The sequence below is a fragment of the Capra hircus genome, chromosome 20, assembly GCF_001704415.2.
Source record: "Capra hircus breed San Clemente chromosome 20, ASM170441v1, whole genome shotgun sequence".
In the NCBI taxonomy this organism is placed as follows: domain Eukaryota; kingdom Metazoa; phylum Chordata; class Mammalia; order Artiodactyla; family Bovidae; genus Capra; species Capra hircus.
The window spans coordinates 29,501,591-29,520,634 of record NC_030827.1 but is presented as its reverse complement, the minus strand read 5'-3'; the positions used below and the strand labels follow the sequence as shown (position 1 = coordinate 29,520,634).

At 34.9% G+C, this 19,044-nt stretch overlaps 1 protein-coding gene across 1 annotated transcript in view; it reads right to left on the bottom strand.

Moving 5' to 3' along the window:
• Positions 1-19,044, bottom strand: part of HCN1 (hyperpolarization activated cyclic nucleotide gated potassium channel 1) — a 450,862-nt gene that overhangs the window by 49,516 nt on the left and 382,302 nt on the right. The window contains exon 6 of the mRNA XM_013972798.2: positions 7,347-7,587. Coding sequence (XP_013828252.2) covers positions 7,347-7,587 — 241 coding nt within the window. The remainder of the gene's footprint in view (positions 1-7,346; positions 7,588-19,044) is intronic.

The window sequence follows — 19,044 nt, the reverse complement described above, 5'->3', positions numbered from 1 at the left end:
CCTTTTTCCTCCAGTTATGTTTGATGGAAAGCCCTGCTTCTTTTTACCTTTGAGCTATGCATGCAAAATGAAAAAAAAATCTTCCATCTGTTCTTTATTATCAGACATTCCCTTAATAGCATATACCGATATTATTGTTACAGAAGGTAGCATTTGAATAATACAAGCAAAATGCAAATACCAATAATGAAAGTAAAATATGCATACCAAAGAAAACTGGTAATGAAAACGTCACAATTTTTGCTTTCAAGAGAATGATATGTCAAATTAGTCAAATCAATTGTACATTCTATAGTGAATCATAACCTGCTAGATTTGTTTTACCTTGCAACAGAACCCCATACTTTTCACTAAAATCAATTACCCCAGTTTTTGGAACTTGGGAGCTAGGTAGAGGCACATTTTAGAAATTAAGTGCATGAATTAGAATGACACACTAGAAATTAGAATTAGAAAGTACATTTGCCTTAAGGAGTTTTTATTTGACTAGGATCTTCCACGGGATTGCAAGAGTCGGACACGACTTAGCGACTAAACCACTACCACAAGATACGGCCTGGCCTCTCTAATTATAAATACTTCAAAAGTGGTGACTTGTGAACAATCACAGGAATACGAGAAGATCCAGAACTGTAATAAGGACGTTTTTGTTTTTTCCTTTTCGTTCTCTTTAACCTCTGCTTCTTTGTCTCTTTTATTAAAGAGGGAAAGACATGATGACTTCAAAGTAAAATGTGTTAATGTTCATCCTGATTTTCGTAAGTGTCTCAGACATATGGATATAATCCTTTATCATGCATTGATATATTTATACATGACAGTACTGAATTGAAGAACTAGAAGGTGAAGATTTAGATGGGGATTAACACCTCTCTCAACTCAGTGATTTAGCAAAGATTCATCCTGTGGTTGTACATTACCTGGTGTTTCTAGGTGGGATACAACCTACAAAAAATCCAGTGGAGTTGTCTTCTTATCATAGAATCAAATATTTCATTTACCTGACCTAAGAAGAGAATGAATGAGGAAGCAAAGGAAAACAAAACAAAATAAAAAATCTTGAAGAAGATTGATTGTTTTTCTCTGCTCCCACCTCATCTTCCTTATATTTTGCGAGAATGTTTATAATAGTTAAATAAATATTGAACTGATCAAATTGTAACTTTATTATCAACAGATTCCTCACATCTCCTAGAAAATCAGTCAGCTTTTAGAAATGTACAATGGACTAGAAATGGAATAAACTGTAAACTGCACATTGGCATGTTTTTAGTCCTCTTACAAACAATGAATAATCACCACGACAGGGATAGCCTGTGGTTTTTCAAACCTGCAGCTCTACATTTAAAAAATGCCAGATCATTGTAATCTGGCCAAATGCATTTTGGGCATAAAAATCATAAATATGCACTTTAGCTATATAAAGTGGCTGACAGTCTCCTTGAGGCTGTCAAAATGTTAGACACGATTAAATAGCATTCAATACCAAATGATTTATCATGGCAACCATCATGGGAAGAATTTTCTTTCTGGTAGGTTTATTATACACCACTTTTTTGAGGCTTCCCTGGTGGCTCAGCTGGTAAAGAATCCACCTGCAATGCGGGAGACCTGGTTTGATCCCTGGGTTGGGAAGATCCCCTGGAGAAGGAAAAGGCTACCCACTCCAGTATTCTGGCCTGGAGAATCCCATGGAGTGTCCACAAAGAGTTGGACACGACTGAGTGAATTTCACTTCATTTAACTTCACTATATTATAGTAAGAACCTATGAGACAAACATTCCAAAAGATGTAAAGTCAAGGGATTGAATCAATTAAAACACTTGGTGTGGAGAGACAACCACTACAAGGTGAGTGGACAGAAATATTAATAATGAAACATTATATTAGAAAAAAAGCTTTTGTTTAAAATCACAAACTATGGATACAGAGATACATTATTGGATATTTTAATGAAGTTAAGCCTCTCTGGACATATATGTATGTCTAGAAACAGTCCTGCATTATTGTAGAAATAAATCAAGTTAAGAAGTCAGGTACAGAACACGAAATTCTAAATTTGATCTTTGAATGTCTCCATATCTCACTATTTTGCTTGTCATTTAGTTGGGGTGTTTTCGGTGCATTGATTATGCTTACTCACCTAAGACACTTTGGAAGAGTGGAAAGAACATAATGAAGTTGATCTCAGGCTCTTCTACTTAAAAATACTGTGAACTTGCCATGTTCAGCTGATGCAACATATAAAATTAATATACTACAAAAGTATGCTCTATCACTTTCAAAATTTCATATTAGATACTTAAAGGGTATAAATTTTAAACTCTTACATGTTAAATAAGTACAGTTCTTATCATTAGATTCTAACAGCCTGTCTTTATTTTATATGGTGTTGAAATTGAACAAATATCCATTGTATGTGTAAAATAACTGAAAGTAATGCAGACCTATTTTTTTCCATAAACTGTCCACCGAAGGACAGGCCCACCAATAGCTATTTCAAATCACCATGATGAAAATATGAATGACACTAAAAGCACTGAACCCAAATCAATTACTATTTTGGGGAATTTCTTACTGAAGTGAGTTGGATTGAATAAGTAGATATTTGTTTCACAGGAATAAACTATAGGTGAAATATTTGTTAAATGTTTAAAATGAGGGATAACTTCATCAGTAATTTTGTAAAACTATATTTAAAGATGATCATTTATGTCAAGAAATTTAGAAACAGGATGGAGAAAAACTTTATTTTATGTATAATTCCATTTTGATAGTTATAACTAGGTTTAGTAATTGAAGATCACCTCATTCCTCTTTTAAAATAAATCTCATTTAATCTTATCTTTCTTACACTTACTTATTGTCAATATAATTTATTTAACATCTTTGATATTCTTTAATTCTCCTATTCAAACATTATATGTGCTTTTTTCTCTCCACCATTCCATCCCCAAGTGTTTCCATTTAAAATTTTTAAAGAGAATTTAAATAAAAGATAACTCATGTACTACACAATGAATCCAGATGGAAAGTGCAACCTATTTTTACAAAGTAATATTGAATCACTGTATTAAAAATGCAGTGGAATTTAACCAAAGCAGTATAGACAGACTTATGCGTACTATAAATTGCAGTCATCAAAGATGAAGAGTAGTTCAAAATAAATATACTAGCTTTTAAACTCAAGAAGCTAAAGGAAGTAAAACTAAAGTAAAAAGTAAAATGAAAGAACAGGTTTTATACAGAAAAAATACAGAAATTAGTGAAATGAAAAGCAAAAATAAAAACTGCTTCTTTGAAGATACCACAAAAATAACAAACATTTAAGTAGCTCTGAAAAAAGTTAAGAAAACAAAAAAAAAAATATTAGGGAGAAAAAAGGCATAGAGATTGAGTGGAGATTAAACACATATGAGGAAATACAGGTGTTTCAGTGGTCAAGAATCCTTTTTTCTAATGCAGAAGATACAGGAGACCTGGGTTTGATCCCTGGGTGGGAAAGATCCCCTTAAGAGGAAGTGGTAATCTGCTTCAGTACTCTTGCCTGGAAAGTCCCATGGACAGAGGAGCTTGGAGAACTACAATCCACGTGGGTGTAGAGTTGGACATGACTGTGTGACTGAGCACACACTTTCTTAATGCATAATAACACCTTTCAGAAATTCCTTTCTAAACTTTTATGTACTTGTCACACTTTCATTAATTACCTCAAAAACCTTTTCCCCCAAACCACTTTCCCCCAAAGCTGGATTATATTTTTACTTTTTACTACCAGCTTTTATTTATTTTCATCAACTTTTAACTTCTACTTTTCCTTCATGTGAACACTAATTCTCTGAGCTTACTAAAGTAGATTTTTTTCAAAGTTCTTAGCTTTCCCTAATTTCCTCTTTCTTTTTTCTTAGCATAATCGGCACAAGAGTAAGGGACTGATGCAATTAGAATCATGACAAGGAAGAAGAGCGGGAAGAAAGGGAAAGATGAAGAATGAAAAATCATCCTTAATGAATGGGGAAAAACTCAAAGAAGCTAATCATTGTGTTAACCAAAAACTGGCCAAATATTTTGAGCTGATAGGTTTTACTCAGTTGCAATAGGTTAATAAATGAGAGCCTTATGGTTATTTTGGGCTTCCCTGGTGGCTCAGCTGCTAAAGAATCTCCCTGCAATGCTGGAGACCTGGGTTGATCCCTGGGTTGGGAAGATCCCCTGGAGAAGGGAATGGCTACCCACTCCAGTATTCTGGCCTGGAGAATTCCAAGGAGTGTATAGTCCATGAGGTTGCAAAGAGTCGGACACAACTGAGTGACTTTCACTTTTCATACCTATGGTTAATTTGATACAGTCCAAAAAAGCATTTAATAAAATTAAAACTTTTCCCAATAAATTTTATAGCTGTTATTGAAGAAAACTTCTTAAACTCATCATATTGTTGTTGCTTTTATAATCATTATTTTAAAATAAAATGAATATATTGCCTAGTTTTCAGATTAGCCAACATCACTAATTTGATTTGAATACTTTCTTTTTACTGATTTTCAGGGGCTCAAATATACTGGTTACTTATTATCTAGTTGAACAAACAAATAAAATATTATCCCTAGTCTGGATTTATTGAATTAGAATCTTGATAGGCAGAGCCTGAACTTATAGCTTCTTAAATGATTCTAATGCACACATTTTTGCCATCTAATATCAGAAGGAAGACAGGTAACTAACTACAGTGTTCAGTATGAGGCAGAAAGAAGTCAGGACTAGAAAGCTGTGAGGAGTAGTATGGAGACACAGAATTGGGAGACATTAATTCTGACAGAGAAAACTTCTAAAGGTATATTATAAAGTCTGTGAAGAATTAATACAAAGTAATAAGAACCATTTATGAATACCTCACTCATGATAACAAAAAGTTTCACTTGAATTTGTCTTGTAGAATAAACCTGATATGTTAAGGCAGACTTCCTGACTTTTTCTAAAGAAAACATTTCAGTTTCTTACTGTTGAGTAATATTTAACTATTAAACTTGCCAATGTCGGACACTGTAGTATTAATCATTGTCTTTAATGTTAAATCAGAACTGGCACTAAGAGACATTAATAGTCATTCCCTGTCACTTGTTCTAACAAGTTAAAATTGTAATAACAATGTAGTGAAACTAAATAAAATAGAAGTAAATACGGAAAATATTTTCATAACTTTGCAGTGCAAAAAAACCCACTGTAGAAACACAAATGCTCTAAGATTCAAATCAAATAGACAATAATGAAAATCAGAATGACAAAACAAAAAATTAGAAAGTTTAAAAAGAAGTAAAAATTATGGAGAAAACAGTTACAGTATATCAAAAATAAATTAAGGACATTTCTGTAAATTTGCTTTAAGAAGACAAACAACACATTAAAAAATGCAAAAATTGTAATAAAAAATCAAATAAAAATAAGCCATATCTATGAAGAAATGCCTTAGTATCACTGTTACTAATGTAAGTACAAAGTAATAGTAAGGGGATGTCAATTTTACTTATTAGGAGGAAAAATGTAAAAATCAATGGGCAAAGCAATGCAGAAATTGGCAGTTTCATCAAAGAAATGATTTGATGTTTTTTTCAACTTAAAGGTATGCATAGAATTTGGCCCAGTAAATCAACTCATAAGCAAGTTTTGTACATTTGCACAAATATAAATATATACCTTATTACAGTAAAAAGCTGGAAACAACTCAAAATGTCAGGATTTTTAGCAAGGCAAATAGTCCCTTGTGATGGTTAATTTATGTGTCAATTTGACTGGTCACAGGATGCCCAGAAATATATAATTTGGGATATGTCTATGAGGGTGTTCCTAGATGAGATTAGTATTTCAATCAGGTGACTCAGTAGTCTGCCCTCTTCAGGGTAGGTATACTCCAAATCCACTGGGGCTGAACAGAGAGAGAAAAAAAAAAAGGGGAGACGAATATTTTTTCCTATTGCACTGCTTGAGCTAACATCTCAACTCATCTACCTTCAGATTGGATTTACATCAGACTGAATTTAATCACCCATTTTCCTGTTCTTCAGTTTCAGATGCAGATCATAATATTTGTCAGCCTTCATACTCATGAGTCAATTTCTCATAATAAATCTCCTTTTCTGTATGTGTGTATATATATATATATACACACACACAATAGGAGATATAAAAATATCTCCTATTGCTTCCATTTTTCTAGAAATCCCTGAGTAACATATCACACAACTAGAAGCTATATTCCCCAGCCTTCCTTATAACTAGAGGTACTCTTTTAAGTAAATTCTGGCCAATCGTGTGTGAATAGAGGTGAAGTTGGCTATTCTGGGCACAGATCTAAAGAGAAACTGCTCATTCTTCAATTCCTCTGCCCCATTCTCCAATTCCTCTGCCCCATTCTCCCTTCCTGTGGTCCATACTGTGGAGAGGAATCAATTTGTCTTGTATAAAAAAGGAAAATACTCTAGAGGATGGCAGACCAGCAAAATAAATAAAATCTGCATGCCTAAAAACCGTCTTGGAGAGAGTCATTAAACCCTCTTGGGACTTCTGTGTGAGAGAAAAACATACTTTCTATCTGCTTAGGCCACTATTATTTGGTTCCGGTTTAAGAGGCTGAAGCGATATTCTAACTAATACTGAACACGTGACACTGAGATGTGAAAACATACCAGTTCTCAATGAAAAATGTTGCCTGCCTTATCAGTAAACAAATGATGTTCAGCCATAAATCAATCACATTACAGCCACCCAATGGTGAGCCCAGAGCAAACTGAGGAGAGAAACAGGATGCCCACCACCTACCAGTCAACCGCTGCAGCCACCCCAGATGATGCACTCAGAGGATACTAAGGATGAGAAAGCACAGATACCAGCCCCAGATAACTGAAGCGCATATCAAAAGAATAATTTCAATGAGCCCAGACTCTTCCATCTTTTCATACAAAGAAAAGCACTAAATTCTTTAATTTGAGATATCTGGTTTTCTCTAACCAACTGTAATCTTTCCATGTTTCAACTACCTGTTCTTTGTTGCAAAAACTGCTATATACCCTGGCTCCTCCCTTACCTCTTGGAGCAGTCTCTCAGAGTTATCTGAGATACTGTGTCCTGGGCTTAAGTCCTCAGTTTTGTCTGCCAAATAAAACATAATTCTCAACTTTTAGGTTATGCATTTTTTTCAGTCGACACACTATAGACACTTTTATCAGAATTCAAATACAAGTCCACATTCAAACCCAATAAATCAACATTCTGACATCTCCAAAACTCTGATAAAGATACATATTGCAAGCAAATTAGATTTCATCTGAGTTACATTTTCTTTTTTACTAACCTCCAAAGTATGAGCCATCTGTCAGTTTCATTTCTTTACTGGATTTTGTGATGACACCAGCAACACCATGTTGAATGAAATACATTTTTTTACCCACAGCTCCTTCTCGTATGATATAATCTCCAGGTTGAAACACCTCAAATCTCAACTTGCTCAGCATGGCGGTCACGAAATTAGGATCCGCATTAGCAAAAAGAGGCATTGTAGCCACTAGTTTTCGGCAGTTGAAGTTGACTATCTCCTAAAGAGGGCAAGAGTAAACAAAAATTAAGAGAGATTAATCATATCAAGAAGCAAAACAGGTGCTCAAATTAAGATCTCTATATAGCATAACACTGTAATTTAAATTAAGAAACAAAAATACATAAATTCTAATAATCCACATATTTCTTCAAAGTCAGGGATTATGTTTTATTATTGAGTTGAAATGTTGTATTCCTAGTACGTACAGTCATATAGGCATGTATTAAACATCAATAAATACTAATTAAATATATACAAGTTCACCTTTTATAACTTCCTATTCTTTTATCATTCTTTATACAAAATTAGAATTAAAATGTGGAAGGGTTTTAGTCTCCCTTTTATCTTTTTATGAAGAAAAGAAACCACATCACTTCCTATTAACCTTGATGTTACTGCCTCTGTGGTCCATTGTGTTGAACAATCTAATTTGTACCTACTGACTGGAATTCTGAAACAAGAGCCCAGCTGCCAACAAAATGCCAACAGCATTCTGATGTTTTCTGTTAATGTCATTCATATTATGGGAAGGAGACTTGATATTGTTCACATTACACAAAGGAGACTCTAATTTGACTATAATCTATAATTATAAATTCAATTTGTTTCTGGGTTAGATCAGAAAATTACCCTTTCAAAACCTCCTGGGTTATCATTGGAAGTTTTGGACTGGACAGAGGCCATATTTTCCTTTTTCTAAATTGCTTTCTTTATGGGATCGGGTCAGTTCTAAATTAGGAGATTTATACACCAGATTAGACACAGTGCTATCACTATGAACCAAAACAAGGATATGGGACCAACCAGTTTTAATGCTGAAAGTTAGATATGGAACAGAATAAACAATGGGAATCTAAATTTCACTTCAATGCCATTTTTTAGAAATACCTTCTCCAAAGCCTCCCACCCCCCACCCCGAAGAACAGGGTTGGACCTGAATTTGTGAGCATGCTTAAGAGACATATAAAACAAAGTCACCTCTGCCAAGAGATGGAAAAAGGGCAAAAAGATTCAGAGGTATTAAAAGGGAAGGAGATCTGAATTCCTGCTTTGGGAATACAAACTTCTAGATTCCAATATGGGGAAAGAAACTTTCCTCAATCTTCTTCATAAAATAATTTGATATTTAATATTCCAGGATAGTTAAAAAATTCCAGTTGATGCAGAAGGCAAAGAATTTTGAGTCCAACATGGAAAAGAAAGTGTTTCATCCTCAACAATATGCTGTGAATTCAGCAAAGCAGATAAGTACCTCTAATAGTGGAGTTTCATGGGAACTAGTAAAATATTTAAAAATCAGCAGCAGTAACCAGAAAGTGAACATAAACACAAAAGCAAGAGAAGGTATTACATGTGGTACTTGGTACAGCATCATCCAAGCTCTATAATGCACAGTAGACATTTGGGTGGCTATATCTAGGGGCATTTGTGATCAATTTTAACTGGTGTGAAGACCTGTGGTGGGAGTGGGGGACTACAGTAAGTTCAGCACACAGTAAGTGTTCAATCTATATGCATAATGTATGAGTAGACAGAAGGAAGGGATAAAAAAGAAGAAAGGAAGGAAGGAAAGGGGCTAAAATGGAAAGGAGGAAGACGGAGTTTTGGCACTGGAGAACAAAGTACTCACAAAACTTGGTTTATATTCCTATTGGGAAGTGGCTATTTAAAATTCTTAAAATGCTTTCTCAAGTCAATAGTTTGAGAAACAAGCCTTATGTATATAAAAATGTGGTTTTTCACTATTCAAAATATTGGATCTTCCACACAAAAAAACACATGAAGATAAAGGTGAACCATTCAAGGTACCCAAGGTAACCACATGAATTAAAAAGAGACAGAAATATATTATTAAAATGATCAGATTGCTTGTTTGAAAGTTAATGATATTATGTGTAAAATGACATAGAAGGAAATTGAAAATAAGCCAGGTTGCAGAGAAAATAAGCTTTCAAACAAAATAATAAAATAATCTTTTCATCTATATTCTTTGATTTGAAGGATACAGATTTTTCTCTTCATTGTTTTCTCACTTTTATTTTAGAAAATGATTGAAAGCATATTTTATAAGAAATTAAACTGGTCTTTATTTACATGGGTAATTCTTTTCTATGATGCATCACATATTCAGGTTCACCACTGGAGCTGCCTTGATCATATTACTGTGAAAATAATTTCATATTATTGTTAATTTGAAGGAATCCATTCATTTTCTCTCTGTGGAACTTTTACCTCCTTGTGAATTCTTTCTGATCTAAACTGTAAATTCTAATAGAACTTGGAGAGCAAAAGACATAATGGGACAGAAAGTTATTGGCATTGAAAAGCTCTTCCTCTTCCCATGAAGTCTGCTTGCTTCGAGAGCATATAGCTTAATGGACTTCCCTGGTAGCTCAACTGGTAAAGAATCCTCCTGCAATGCACAAGACCCCGGTTTGATTCCTGGGTTGGGAAGATCCCCTGGAGAAGGGATAGGCTACCCACGCCAGAATTTTGGCCTGGAGAATTCCATGGACTACAGTCCATGGGGTTGCAGAGAGTCAGACACACCTAATTGACTTTCAGTTTAACGGAAACAATCAAGTGATTCTTGAGGTTAGCAAAGTTTTTAAAAGCTCTTCTCCATCAATCATATTTCTTTATAGCACATTTTCTTAGAGAGAACATATTTAGCTAAGTTATTAATATCTTTCTATTAGTAAAACAAAACTTTTAACACTCCTCCTCTTTAATCACAGGTCCTTATAGCACATTCACTTAAATAAAACACAGTAAAGTTATTAATATCTCTACTCTCCATCCAGATTCCTTATGGCAGTTGTTCTAATGAGGGTTTTTAGTGACATGTCTGGCTTGAGTTAGGAGTATTGTCTGTACACAATACACTGAGGAACATTGTCTCCCTAAGGGAATCAGACATATGGCCCTGACCTTGAGATAATAAAGTATGACCCCATGGACCCACCAGGCTCCTCTGTCCATGGAATTTTCCAGGCAATGGAGTGAGTAGCCATTCCCTTCTACAGAGGATATTCGCAACCCAGGGATCAAACTTGGGTCTCCCGCATTTCAGGAAGATTCTTTACCATCTGAGCCACCAGTGAAAGTGAAAGTATTAGTTGTTCAGTCATGTACAACTCTTTGTGATTCCATGGACTGTAGCCCGCCGGGCTTTATCTATCTCAGTGATTCTTCTTTTGTGCTATCTCAGCGATTCCTCTGTCCATGGAATTCTCCAACCAAGAATACTGGGTTGCCATTCCCTTCACCAGGGGATCTTCCTCACACAAGGATCAAATGCAGGTCTCCTGCATTACAAGCAGATTCTTTACCAACTGAGCCACCAGGTAAGCCACCAGGGAATCAGACACATGGCCCTGAGCTTGATAATAAAGTACTCCAGATTACTAAGTTTACTTCATAACTTAAGAAAGTAAAATTATTTCTTCCTCAAGAATCGTATCATACCAGATAGTATGGGAGTGCCAGAAAACAAACAAAGAAACAAGCAAAAACATCAACAAGAAGCCCACACAATGAAAAAGATATTTCAAAGAGGCCAACTAAAAGAGCTATCAAGCCAGTGCTGTAACAACTTGAGTAACAAAACAAATAATTGGTTTAACCTCAAAGTGTCAGATAAATATGAGCCTGGAAAAAAAAAAAAAAAGTGAGAGTTAGTTACTCAATCGTGTCTGACTCTTTGTGACTCCATGAACTGTAGCCACCAGGTTCCTCTGTCCCTGGGACTCTCCAGGCAAGAATACTGGAGTGGGTAGCCATTCCATTCTCCAGGGAATCTTCCCAACCCAGGAATTGAAGCTGGGTCTCCTGAATTGCAGGCAGATTCTTTACTGTCTGAGCCACCAGGGAATCCCAAAATATACATATATACATAAATAACTTGTACATATATAAATAAATATATACATATATACATATTTATGGGCTTCCCTGGTGGCTCAGACGGTAAAGTGTCTGCCTGCAATGCGGGAAGACCAGGGTTCGATTCCTGGGTTGGGAAGATCCCCTGGAGAAGTAAATGGCAATCCACTCCAGCACTCTTGCCTGGCAAATCCCACAGATGAAGGAGCCTGATAGGCTACAGTCCATGGGGTTACAAAGAGTCGGACACGACTGAGTAACTTCATTTTTTTTTATACATATGTATATGTACATATATAAATAAATAAGTTAAAAAGTAGAGGAAAACACACAAATCTCCTTTTTAAATTCCAAATAAATCAACTTTTATATATTGAAAACACAGCATAATATAACAAGACAATGACAATGAAGAATCCTACATTTGATCTTACTTTGCCATGTCAGTTTAAGATACAAAAGCCTTTCTTTTTCAGCAGTCCATCCCAATATTTTGCTAAAGTACAACAGGATTATTCAGGTTAATTTTTAGTGTTGAGGATATTTTTTAACTATAATATGGATATTGTTAAAGTGCACGTCTTAAACATACACAGATCTTAGATGAATTTTTAAAATATATATGAACCTACATAACCTCCTGGATCCATGTACAGAACAATTTTTAGAAGGTTTCCTTTTTTCCTTTTCCAATCAAGCCCAGAGGTTCTCACTGTTCTGACATATCACTATAAGCAGTCGTACTTGAAATTCGCACAAATGGCGTCACACACTGCAGAGTCTTTAATGTCTTCCCTCTTTTGCTCATCATCATGTCAGTGTGATTCATTCATGCTGTTGTGTGGCAGCAGTTCTTTCTTTTTATATTTCAGGCTGTATTTCATTCTATGACTATGTCACAATTTATTTCTCCATCCACCTTTCATGACACTTGGGTTGTTTCCAGTTTCAGGCTAATAAAATCAGCCTGTTATAAACATTCTTGAAGTGCCTTATGCACTGATTTCTCTTGCATATTTACCTTGTGTTGGAACTGCTGGGTAATTGGATAATCATGTTTTTAACTTTGGTAGATACCACCAAAAGTTTTCTAAAATGATTATATTATTTTTCACATATACCAGCAGTAAGTACATTGAGTTGCCCTACATCACTGGAAAAACTTTATAACTCTTAATTTATTAAGAGTTAAGCCATTAGCCATTATGCTTCAGATGGTAAAGAATCTGCCTGCAATGTGGGAGACCTGGGTTAGATCCCTGGGTAGGGGAGATCGCCTAGAGAAGGCAACTCACTCCAGTATTCTTGCCTGGAAAATTCCATGGACAGAGGAAGCTGGTGGGCTCCAGTCCGTGGAGTCATAAAGAGTCAGACATGACTGACTGACTAACACTTTCACTTTCATTAGCTATCAGGAGATACGTGGTTTCATTTTACATTCTGCCAGTGATTAATGTTGCTATGGACATTTTCATAGGCTCATTGGTCAGATGCATATTTTGTTTGGTGAAGTGTCCAGTCAATAGTTTTCCCTGATTTTTCTATTTCAGGAGTTCTTTTTATATTCTTGACAGGAGCTCTTTGTTGGGATGTGTAGTGCAAATAGTTTCTTCCCATCTGTGGTTTGCCTTTTCACTCTCAATGGTATCTTTTATTGTTGGTAATTTGATTTCTAGTTTGTTTAACTTTATGACAATAAGAAAAACTGGGCTTTGATATATTTAGATTGCTTCAGGGATTTATTTTAACCATAAATCTGTGCTTTGGAATCACATGCATTCTGTAACCTTGGGAAATTTTATGCAATATCTTCTTTGTTATTAAAAAGAATAGCAGTATTTTAAGGTTCCTTCTAGCACTACAATTCTTTATTGACAACTTTAAGTATCATTCTGGAAAATTTTGTAAAACATTTTGTTCTCCTCCATTCTACAATATTTTATTTCACACAGTATAGCTCTAAAAAGTTTTAAGCGTGGTCGCTATAAATATAATTACCATCATTGCAATAATGAATCATAGAGTAATCTTAACAAAACAGAGTTGCTGCACATTGCTAAATTCTTACACCCAACACACTCTGTATTTTTAGACTATATGGAGCTCACAAGGTTTTCCTTCTAAGAACTTATGTTAGACAGCCATTCAAATGGCATCCAATGTGCAGACTTTTATGTGAACTTTAGAAACAACTAAGTGCATATAGTCAAATCTGTATCAAATGAAACCTTATCACCTAGAACATCCTATAAAATGGTGCTGCTGATGTTGTCCTAGTTTTTTTTTTTTTTTTTTTTTTTTCAATTCAGTGGCCCAGGATAGGTAGAATCTAAACAGAGTAACTGGATATATTAGGGGTCTCTTTAAAGCAGAAATAATTTTAAGGATGAATACAATAAAAATAAGAGATGATATTTATGGGGTTCTTCTTGGTTCCAGGTATTGATTTAAACAAAGCTGTACAAGTATTGGATTTTCCCTGTAGCTCAGACAGTAAAGAATCTGCCTTCAATGCAGGTTACCTGGGTTCGAACCCAGGGTCAGGACAATCCTCTGGAGAAGGGAATGGCAGTTCACTCCAGTATTCTTGCCTGGAGAATCCCATGGACAGAGGAGCCTGGTGCGTCACAGTCCATGGGTTCGCAAAGAGTCAGACATGACTGAGCGACTAACACTACTTTAGGAGTGGAGTTTATTTCCCACTACTACTGCAAGTATTAAATTATTTTATCCTCCCAAAATCCTATGCTTTAGGTATTATTACTACTCTACTCTATAGAATACATTGAATAATATGTCAAAGACAACAAAATTTCAAGGAAAACTATGGTTTATTGGATAGCCCAGCTCCCTCAGTATTCGGACCAATTCTAAGAAGTCATCTTGCATGCGTGCCCAGTCATATCTGACTCTTTATGACCCGTGGACTGTAGCCTGCCAGGCTCCTCTGTCCATGAGATTTTCCAGGCAAGAATACTGGAGAGGCTTGTCTTTTCCTACTCGAGGGGATCTTTCCAACCCAGGGATTAAACTCATGTCTCCTATAGCTCCTGCACTGCAGGTAATTCTTTACCACTGAGCCACTGGGGAAGCTCATAAGAAGTCATCTTACCTTTGAACATAACTACAGTTGCTACAAGCCAGAAGATTCTGATATAAACTATAAATTTTTTCATTAGAACTTTACACATGTTGAGAACCTGAGATGTGGGATGGCAAGCTGATGGCTACAAATTGGCTGCTTTTATTTCCCCAAAGCAATTATTTTTAAAGATCTGAATCTGCTGATCTTTATATTGGCATCTATGCTCCAATTTGCCAGCTTTTACATTTTTTATTATTATGATCATTTTTATCTTTTATTTATTTTGAATTAATTTTTGTTGAAGTACAGTTGATTTACAGTGTATTAGTTTCTACTGTATAGCAAAGTAAATCAGATTTGCCACAGTTTTTAAAACATGCTACTTCAAACAATTTGGCTGTCTGACTGGCTTTGTAAATCAATAGATTCTGAGATCTTTGAACTGTAAAGCAAGAGACTGCAAGAAGACAGAGGGAGACCAGAGTTTCTTGTTATCGTTTGTGGGGGTATGTCTTGTGTTACAGGAAACAATGTCTACGTGTACCGTTGACATCTCCCTGAAATGTTTCTTCAATGATATCTCTGGTTTTCCCTACATACCCCCCAAAGGAACATTGTAATTTGACAAGTTAAAGATGGTATGTGGAAGGGAAAGAAAGGGAATAATGTATACTAGGCACCCATTTTAAGGAGGTACTTTACATATTATGCCTCATTTATTCCTTGAGGATAACAACCAAAGGATGAACTTGAATTTGATTTTATTTCCCCACATATATAAGGAACGAAGATAGAGGAGCTTAGAGAGAAAATACATTGTCCAAGCCACAGAGCTAGAATACATCTAGAGAAACTCATCATTATTATTTGACTTCCCAACCATTGTTCATTCACTCCATTATGGGCCTCCCTATTACCTGGATCAAAGTCACAAAAGCTGAGCAGTTAAAATTAACTCACACTCCTATATTTTGCAATTCTCTGTGCTTAGGAATGAAAACAAATAGTCACTTTTATTATTTCATAACTTTTTCAATCAAAAACTTTACCCATTTCAGACAAATACCTATTCTTTTTTACTTCAATGTATTTCTACTTCTCCAATGTAGAATAATGTAGTTTACATTTTAAACTAATTTGAATTCATTTAAACTAATTTTATACAGTATACATATTTTCAGGGCAGATTATTACATGGGTATATATTTACTGTTACATAATTCTTCAAAAATAGAAAAAATTCTAGCTTACATATATATATATATATCTATGTAAAGGATCTTTGAGTTATTACATGTGATCCAGTTGCTATGAAAATATAGCTGCTTGAACAATAATTATCAAAAGTCATTTTGAAAACTGAGAAAAATAATGTTTCTCTTATGTACTTAATTTTATCTTCAATTATCAACATTCATTTATATAGCTGGTAAATAAGAAGCATCTCCTCTGTCCATAAATTAGTGCAAAATGTAAACATGTAAGAAGACAAATGAAATCTTGAAGCATAGCTAAATAATTTGAACTCATGAATTCATTTCCTCAAACATGAACTCATTTCCTCAAACAACCCCCTGACACAGTCACAAAAGTTGAGGGGAAAGAATGAGAATTATATTGGTGTCAGAAATTATACAATAGTTAATTTAAAAATAAGCATTGTAAACCTGGAGCCGAAAGATACTTAAAAAGGATGTTAGGCTTCAGGTAGCTGCTCTGAACCTGAAGTTTTATGAGAACTGACATATACCATATTAGTGTCTTATGGGATACAGATGGTGCTTTCATAGGATTTTCAAAGGAGCCATTACCATCAAGAGGGTAAGTACCACTAGCCTAAATGTAGTATAATGACTTTGATGATGATTATAGTTAATATTTATTGAATGCTTATGACAGAGGAGCCTGGCAAGCTACAGTCTATGGTGTTGTAAAGAGTCGGATATGACCAAACACTTGTCAGTCAGTCATTGAACGCTTTGGGTTTTCTCCTTTGATTACAACAACCTGATACAGCTATATTATTAACCCAGCAGTACAGATGAGCCAGATAATTTTCAAATAGGTTGTCATTTCACAAAAATCACATAGCATGTAGGAACTAAGTCCAATATTTAAAAGTATACAGTCTGTTTCTAGAGTAACCTTGTCTAACATAGTAGTCATTGGCCACATTGAGTTACTGACCATTAGTAAATATTTAATTTATTTAATTTTAACCACTTATCAGCTTTAACTTTAAAGCTGATAATTTAGTTATTAGAAAATATTAAATTTTTTGGAAAAACTTGGAAAAGTGACTATAGTTTTTAACTGTAAATTTTATTAAACCTATATAAAGATCAAGCAGTATAAAAAATTAACATTCTAACTGAAATATTCTGTCAGAATGGCTATCATCAAAAAGTCTACAAACAATAAATGCTGGAGATGGTGTGGAGACAAGGGAACCCTCTTAAACTGTTGATGAAGATGTAATTTGGTACCGCCACTATGGAGAACAATATGGAGGTTCCTTATAAAAACTAAAAATAGAGCTACCATATGATCCAGCAATCTGAATTCTGGGCATATATCTGCATAAAACGTTAATTCAAAAAGATATAGGCATCACAGTGTTCACTGCAGCAGCACTATTTACAATAGCCAAGATATGAAAGCAACCTAGATGTCCATCAACACATTAGTGGATAAAGAAGATGCAGTATATATATATAATGAAATATTACTCAGCCATAGAAAGAATGAAATTATGCCATTCGTAGCAACATAGATGGACCTACAGATTGTCATAGTAAATAGACAAGGACAAATACCATATGACATTGCATAAATGAGGAATCTAAAAAAAAAAATGAACTCTCTTATGAAACAAAAACAGATCCACAGACATAGGAAACAAACTTATGGTTACCAAAGGGAAATGGGAGGGGGAGGGAGGTTAACATACACACAGTATTATTTATAAAATAGATAACAGACAAGGACCAACTGTATAGCACAGAGAACTATATGCAACATTTTATAATAATCGATAAGCAAAAAGAATCTGAAAAGAATATACATATTTACATATGTATTATATATATATATATATACACATACAAAACTGAACTACTGTGCTGTATACCTGAACAACATTGTAAATTAATTACACTTCAATTTAAAAAAAATAGAGCTGATTCTGGAAGTAATCTAAAAAAAAATGAATGCAAGCTATCTCATTAAAGATATTTTTTAAATTGATTACATTTTGAAATTATAATATGGTGAATATACTGAGTTAATAAAATTTGTCATACTTAGTTTCACACATTTATTTTTAAAATGTCACTGCTAGTGTGAAGTCAAGTGGGCCTTAGGAAGTATTACTTCGAACGAAGATAATGGAGGTGATGGAATTCCAGCAGAACTATTTAAAATTCCGAAAGATTGTGTTGTTAAAGTGCTGAATTCAATATGTCAGTAAATTTGGAAAATTCAGCAGTGGCACAGGACTGAAAAAGGTCAGTTTTTCACTCTAATCCCAAAGAAGGGCAATGCCAAAGGATGTTCAAAATATTGTACAATTGTGTTCATTTCAGGTTAGCAAGCTTATGCTCAAAATCCTTCAAGCTAGGCTTCAGAAAACATGAAGCAAGAACTTTCAGATGTATGAGATGGGTTTAGAAACTGCAGAGGAACCAGAGATCAAATTGCGAACATTCGTTGGATCACTGGGAAAGCCAGGGAATTTCAGAAAAAAATTTACTTCTGCTTCACTGACTACACTAAAGCCTTTGACTATGTAGATCACAAGAAACTGGAAAGTTTCTCTTAAAGGGATGGGAATACCAGACACTTTACCTGCCTCCTGAGAAACCTATATGCAGGTCAAGAAGCAACAGTTAGAACTGGATACGGAACAATGGACTGCCTCCAAATTGGGAAAGGAGTACGTCAAGGTTGTATGTTGTCACCCTGCCTATTTAACTTACATGCAGAGTATATCATGTGAAATGCCAGGCTAGATGAATCACAAGCTGGAATCAAGATTGCCAGGAGAAATATCAACAACCTCCTATGGGCAGATGATATGACTCTAATGGCAGGAAGCAAATAGGAACTAAAGAGCCTCTTGATAAGGGTGAGAGAGGAGAGTGGAAAAGCTGGCTTAAAACTCAAAATTCAAAAAACTAAGATCATGGCATCTGGTCCCATCACTCCATAGAAAATAAATAGGGAAAAAGCGGAAACAGTAGCAGATTTTATTTTCTTGGGCTCTAAAATCACTGCTGATGGTGACTATAGCCATGAAATTATATGACACTTGCTCCTTGGAAAGAAAGCTATGAAAAACCTAGTCAGCATATTCAGAAGCAGAGATACCACTTTGCTAACAAAGGTTCATATAGTCAAAGCTACGATTTTTCCAATAGTCATATAGGGATACGAGAGTTGGACCATAAAGAAGGCTGAGTGTCAAAGAACTGAAGCTTTCAAATT